The 6,189-nt window shown below is 54.2% G+C and overlaps 1 protein-coding gene across 1 annotated transcript; it reads right to left on the bottom strand.

Moving 5' to 3' along the window:
- Window positions 1-1,829: 1,829 nt before the first annotated feature.
- Window positions 1,830-5,696, bottom strand: ALDOC (aldolase, fructose-bisphosphate C). Its single transcript, XM_027625983.2, has 9 exons — window positions 5,561-5,696; window positions 4,398-4,519; window positions 4,096-4,307; window positions 3,891-3,945; window positions 3,638-3,798; window positions 3,432-3,515; window positions 2,814-2,988; window positions 2,484-2,683; window positions 1,830-2,335 (listed from the first exon to the last, which is right to left on the bottom strand). Exons 2-9 carry the CDS (start codon window positions 4,507-4,509, stop codon window positions 2,240-2,242), a joined length of 1,095 nt encoding a protein of 364 aa, XP_027481784.1. The 5' UTR covers window positions 4,510-4,519; window positions 5,561-5,696; the 3' UTR covers window positions 1,830-2,239.
- Between the last annotated feature and the right edge of the window lie 493 nt (window positions 5,697-6,189).

Genomic DNA, 6,189 nt, shown 5'->3' with positions numbered 1-6,189 from the left:
ATCGGGCTCCCTGTTCAGCGGGGAGTCGGCTTCTCCCTCTCCCTCTGCTCCTCCCCCCTGCTTGTGCGTGCTCTCTCTCTCTCTCTCTCATTCGCTCACTCTCTTTCTCTCAAATAAATAAATAATCTTTAAAATAAAATAAAATAAGGTCATTCATGTAAAGATCCTGGCACAGAAAGCGCCCAAATATCACCTATCGATGGCATCACTGTTTATCCTTATCATAGAGCTCCTCTTCTGGGCACCCTCTCCTCAAGCCTCAAATATGGAGGTGACAAGCTAGAAGTACCTTTTTGGCATATTTGGCTCACCAGTATTTTTTTAATTCATTTGAATTCATTTCCAACTTGTAAAAGTCTGAATACTTAAAATTTTTGAAAATTCATGAGCACAGACTCTGGATCCTGACCACTTAAGTTTAAATCCTGACTTCAGGGACCCTGGGTGGCTCAGTCATTAAGCGTCTGCCTTTGGCTTGGGTCATGATCCCGGGGTCCTGGGATGGAGCCCCGCATCAGGCTCCCTGCTCAGTGGGGGAGTCTGCTTCTCCCTCTCCCACTCCCCCTGCTTGTGTTCCTGCTCTCGCTGTGTCTGTCAAATAAATTAAAAAAAACAAAAAAAAAACAAAAAAAACTTTAAATCCTGACTTCATCACTTCACCTGAGTGATCTTGAGAATTAACCTCTCTGTGCCTGTTTCCTCATATTAAAATAGGGATAATAATAGTATCTACTTTATACAGTGTTGTAGTAAATGAGTTAGTAAATGTAGTGATTAGAATAGGGCCTGGCCTGCCAAGAACACATAGCAACTGCTATAGAGGTGCCTGGGTGGCTCAGCCAGTTCAGCATCTGACTCTTGGTTTCAGCTCAGGGCATGATCTCAGGGTTGTGGGATGGAGTCCTGCATTGGGCTCCACGCTCAATGGGGAATCAGCTTGAGAGTCTCTCTCTCCCTCTGCCCCTTACCCTGTTCAAGCGCTCTCTTCCTCTCTCTCAAATAAATAAATCTTTTTTTAAAAAAAGAAAGTACTATATAAGCGTTATCTATTTTTGTTAATATAAGGGCAGGTCACCCTGGGCTTACATTCCCATATCGCAATAATTAGCCGGGTGGAGCACTACACAGAGCATGGCCTCCCCAGTTCACACAGAACACACCTAGCAGGTTCTCTCATCTTTTCAACCCCTCAGACAAACCCAGGTGTTTGATGTACCCCCACACCCCAGCCAAGTGGTCAAAGTTTAGCACGAAACCTCACCAGGCCTATCCTTGCCCAGACCCTCAAATCGGCCTTCTCTGTGCCCTCACCTACCCCAAACGGAAATGGGCAATAGCCCCTGCCAACCTCCTAGATACCCTGATCCATCTGGCAGTCTTGAGCCTTGGGGATTTTCCATGTTGGGCAGGAGCCCAGGTGCTGTTCCTGCAGTGCCCACCCCACACACCCAGCAGAATGTGTCAAGCCCCAGCAGGGCTCAACACAGTGGAGAAATGGGAAGACTCCCAGTTCTGGGCTCTGTGCAAAAGCTGCCTTCAGGAATTGCACAAGTCTTCCCTTACTCCATCCTTCAGCTGCAGCCTAGCGCCTCTGAGGTGGCAGTCCCTGAAGGACATGCAACCCTCCATACTGCCCACACTCCAGCCTTGGACATCACCAGCAAGAGCCTGAGCTGGGAATGGTGATTGGGTGTGCCCCTCCCCCATAAACTTAAAGCTCAGTAAATCTCAAAACCTACCCCCACTCCCTGCACATTCAGAAGGCCCAGAGACAGTCAGTGGAAATCAAACTGAGGCGGGAATTTGATGTGTAAAACAGACAGACAAAGTAGCATGTTTTGCTACCATTTATTTGCTATGTGGTATGTACCCAAGGCATGAGTCATGTCTAGTGTCCCACTCTCTGATCCCAGGAGACGGGGCAGGCAAGGAAAGCCCAAGGAGAAGCTACCACAACATGGGGAAATCGTGGGGGCTGGCGGAGGCAGGGGGAAACCCGGGCATCCTGCTCTGACTTCTAGCAACTTCTTTTGCCCTCAGTCACAAGGGGCGCCCCATCCTCCCATCCAATGGTCCCAGGTGCAGCAATGGGAGAGGGGAGGGGAGGACAAGAAAAGGAAGATGACTCAGTGCTGGCTAGAGGCATCTCTGCTCTGCATGGCTATTTGGCCCTGGCCATAACTGTAGGCGAAATAGGGCGCAGGTGGCCAGGCCAAGGGCTGCAGTGTGGAATGCGCACTCAGTAAGCATGGTTGGCAATGTAGAGGGACTGTGCTGCTGCTCCACCATCTTCCCCGCTGCCTTCATACTTGCCCTGGGCCGCAAGCCCATTCACCTGCAAGAGGGTGGGGGGTAGGAGGGAGGTGGAGTAAGCGGGCTGACACCGCCCACAGGCGCCAAACCCTGCCCAGGCTATTGTCTCTGGAGGCTGCCCACTGCCTAGCTATGCCCCTCTCCCACAACCACCACCTTTAGCTCCCGACCTCGGCCCGCTTGATGAACTCCTCAGTGGCAGCCCCAGCATTGTCTTGTTGCCCTCTCCAGGCATTGAGGGCAGAGGCCTGCAGGGCACGCCCATAGGAGAAGGTAAGGGCCCAGGGCCGAGGAAGGGGGCAGCGGTTGATAGCATTGAGGTTGAGCGATGCCTCCTCTTCACTCTGACCCCCAGACAGGAAAGTCACTCCTAGGGTAGAGAAGAGAAGACAAACTGATTGGTCAACTCCCTATTTTTCCAGGGTATGGGCCCCATGAAGACCACAAGAACCTGAGAATGGGTCTTAGGGACAGGACCAAGTTAGGAAGCAGGGTAGTACCTGGGACAGCTGGGGGCACAGTGCGACGCAGGGCAGTGACAGTTGCCATGGCGATCTCCTCTGGGCTATATTTAATGGGACAGGCATGGCCAGGGGTCACCATGTTGGGCTTGAGCAGGGTCCCCTCCAGGTACACGTGATGGTCACTCAGGGCCTTGTACACAGCAGCCAAGACCTGGAGATCAGAGGGGGTTTACTAAGGTTCTGGGCCCCTGCTCAGTGCTCCCTTTTTAGGGGAAGGTGGGCATGACTGTGAGAGTCAGTACAGGCTCAAACTCACAGGTGTGTTCTGGGACAGAGTAAAGAGTGCTTGGGGAAAGTGCCTGCATCTGAGCCAGGGACCATGGGGAACAGGCTCCCCGCTCAGGCCACCCTTGCTGTAGGTGTCTGTGCCTAGGTGTGGACTCACCTTCTTTTTTTTTTTTTTTAAGATTTTATTTATTTATTTGAGAGAGAGAGAATGAGAGACAGCATGAGAGGGAAGAGGGTCGGGGGAGAAGCAGACTCCCCGCTGAGCAGGGAGCCCGATGCGGGACTCGATCCCGGGACTCCAGGACCATGACCTGAGCCGAAGGCAGTTGCTTAACCAACTGAGCCACCCAGGCGCCCTGGACTCACCTTCTCTGTAACATACTGACAACGTTTGAGGTCATGGTCTCCATCTGGCAGGATTTCAGGTTCCACAATAGGCACGATGCCATTCTGCAGGTAAGAGCAGAGTAGCTTGGGAGGGGCAGTAGGTAGGAGGGGAGTAAGCCCCTGTAACCCTCTCCCCACTAGGCACAGGGCACCCACAGGACCCCCTCACACAAACATACACACACCTGCTGGCAGATGCTGGCATAGCGGGCCAGCACGTTGGCATTCTCCAGAATGGCAAGGGCTGAGGGTGTGCGCTCACTGATTTTCAGCACGCAACGCCATTTGGCAAAGTTGGCGCCATCCTTCTTGTATTGGGCACAGCGTTCCGAGAGCCCATCCAGCCCTGCAGGCATAATGCCAGCCTCATCACTCAGTCCCTCTTGGCCAGCATCAACCATCCAACAACCCTGTGGTGTTCACCCACCCATCATGTACCTTGAGTGGTGGTTTCTCCATCAGTCCCTGCTAGAGGCACTACACCCTTGTCGACCTGTAGGGGAAACACAGGCAGAGGGCTGAACCCAGGCAGGATTCCCCCTTGTCACCACACACACACACACACACACACACACACACACACACACACACACACACACATCTATTTCCATGTTCGGGCCCCATCGAGGGCCAGTGGCTGCACCTTGATGCCCACGACAATGCCTTTATCCTGAATGGTACGAACGAAGGGAACACCATTATCGTCCTTCTGGTAGAGTGTCTCATGGAAGAAGATGACTCCTCCGATGCACTTCTTTATACGGTCATCAGCACTGAACAGGACCTGGCGGTACAACCGGCGGTTTTCCTCTGTGTTCTCCACGCCAATTTGGCTCAGCCGCTTGGCCATGCTGCCTGGGGGCAAACAAAGGAGGGGTAGCAAGCTCACCCCCAGGGCTCTCTGGCTACCTCTACCCCACCTAGCCACAGGTCCCCCCCACCTACCTACAGACTCATCCGCGGCCAGAATGCCTTTGCCTGGGGCCACAATCCGGAGGGCAATGTCAGACAACTCCTTTTTCTGCTCAGCAGAAAGGGCTGGGTACGAGTGAGGCATGGTGACAGCTCTGTGGAATAGAGACAAGATACAAAAGCTGGATCCGACCTACCACCTCTTCTGCTTCTTCTCCTGGCCATATGGGCCAAATGGCCTACCCCCACCTCCCAACAAGCATGGAGCTAGGAACAAGGCAGTAGTCCTTGGCATGGGTCCTGGGCAACACAGTGGCACCAATCCCTCTGACGGCTAGCAGGCTTAGGGCCCCAGTTCCCACATCTCCTTTTGTCCTTGGTGGGCACCCTTCCCAGCCCTGGGGAAAGATGCAGGATGGGGGTGGGGAGGTGAACAGCCCTGAAGCTACAGGTCTTCTTGTGAAACTACTGCCCAAACAAAGATCCAGTCCTTCTTTCACTGAATTTGGCCCCTTCAGGTAGGGCATAAGCCCTGGCCTTTCCAATTTCCATGTTATCCTCTTCAGCAGGGCACCTAGGGAAAGCGTACTTCCTTCCAAGCCTTCAGAATGAGGCAAAAGTATCTATCACCCTTCTTCCCTCAGCTTCTGGAGGAAAAGTGGGGGACAAGTGGGGACCAGGAGTGGCACAAATAATGCCACAGGCTTCTGTAACCTCTTCTTTCCCATACCCCAACCCCGACAGCCTTTGCAGCCAGATGGGAGCAGAGGAAGGAGCAGGGAGACCTGTGGGGAGGTGACAGAGAGACAGGCTAACTAGCGGGGTGGGGGGGAGACCTAAACCAGGAGAACAGAAGAGGCAAGACAACTGGACAGGGAACTTAACCTAGGAGAGGGAGCAGGCTGAGATGAAAATGGGCTGGGTGGGAGAGGCGGACCCCCAGGAAAAATCCAGTAGGCAGAGGAAGACTTGGAATTAGAAAAGCTGAGGTCCGGGCATGAGAGCTAAGAGTAAGGGGTACTGTGGGAGAGGCTGAACCACAGGATTTCTGACTGGACAAAAAGGAGAGAGGATTAAGAAGAGAGCTGAGAAGGCACATCCAGGGACCCTCGGGAGCAGGGCCAGGGTGATAGAGGGAAGAGTCAAGGAGAGGAAGGGGAGATGCTGAGCAGCTCCCGCCTCGCCCGAGGCCTCACCTGTGTGCTGCGAGGTGCGCAGCCAGTTAGCGGAGGCAGCCACAGGAGCAGCGCGGATCAGGTCAGGTCGGCAACAGCTGTGGCTGTAGCTCAGGCTCCTGTAAATGAGGCTGCGGATGCCGCAGAGCTACGTGACTCCCCGGAGGGGCGGGCACATCCCCGCCCTGGCCACGCCCCCTCCCCGGACTGGTGAGCCAGCAGAGCCACGCCCACCGAGGAGGGCGACGCGGTGGAGTGACTACCCAGCCAGGTTTTAGGAGGCTGTTGTCCCCCTCCCACCTCCCCAATAGTAGGCACCCCCCCCCCCCGCCGGAGGGAGGAAATGGCCTTGCCCTCATTTCTGCCACAGTCGCCTTTACCGTGTGCCGGGCACTGGGCTGGTTGTTGGGGACTGAGCCTGGTCTGGTGAAGGAGGGTCACCTAAATAGTCGCAACTGGTGGGATAAAGAGACAGAGGCACCAACAAAGTGTGATAGTCCGGGGCAAGGAGTAGGAACTGATTTTCTCTGTCCTCACCCCCTTATTTACCAGATCCTAGCCTAGAGGGGGATGGAGAAGGTAAGAGAATGAATCCTTGTCTGTCCTGCCCGCAGGCTAAGAGCCAGGGAACAAGCAGTCCAGTGCCCAGA

Source organism: Zalophus californianus, chromosome 16 (assembly GCF_009762305.2).
Source record: "Zalophus californianus isolate mZalCal1 chromosome 16, mZalCal1.pri.v2, whole genome shotgun sequence".
Lineage (NCBI taxonomy): Eukaryota > Metazoa > Chordata > Mammalia > Carnivora > Otariidae > Zalophus > Zalophus californianus.
Note: the sequence above shows the minus strand (reverse complement) of the source record. Positions and strands in the feature narration are given on the sequence as shown.

Excerpts from the sequence above, each read along its gene's own strand:
- ALDOC (XM_027625983.2), bottom strand. The coding sequence starts at position 4,509 with ATGCCTCACTCGTACCCAGCCCTTTCTGCTGAGCAGAAAAAGGAGTTG. Across the intron at positions 3,946-4,095 it reads GCATTGTCGTGGGCATCAAG|GTCGACAAGGGTGTAGTGCC; the intron begins GTGCAGCCACTG and ends TTTCCCCTACAG. Across the intron at positions 2,684-2,813 it reads TGTGCCCCCAGCTGTCCCAG|GAGTGACTTTCCTGTCTGGG; the intron begins GTACTACCCTGC and ends TCTCTACCCTAG.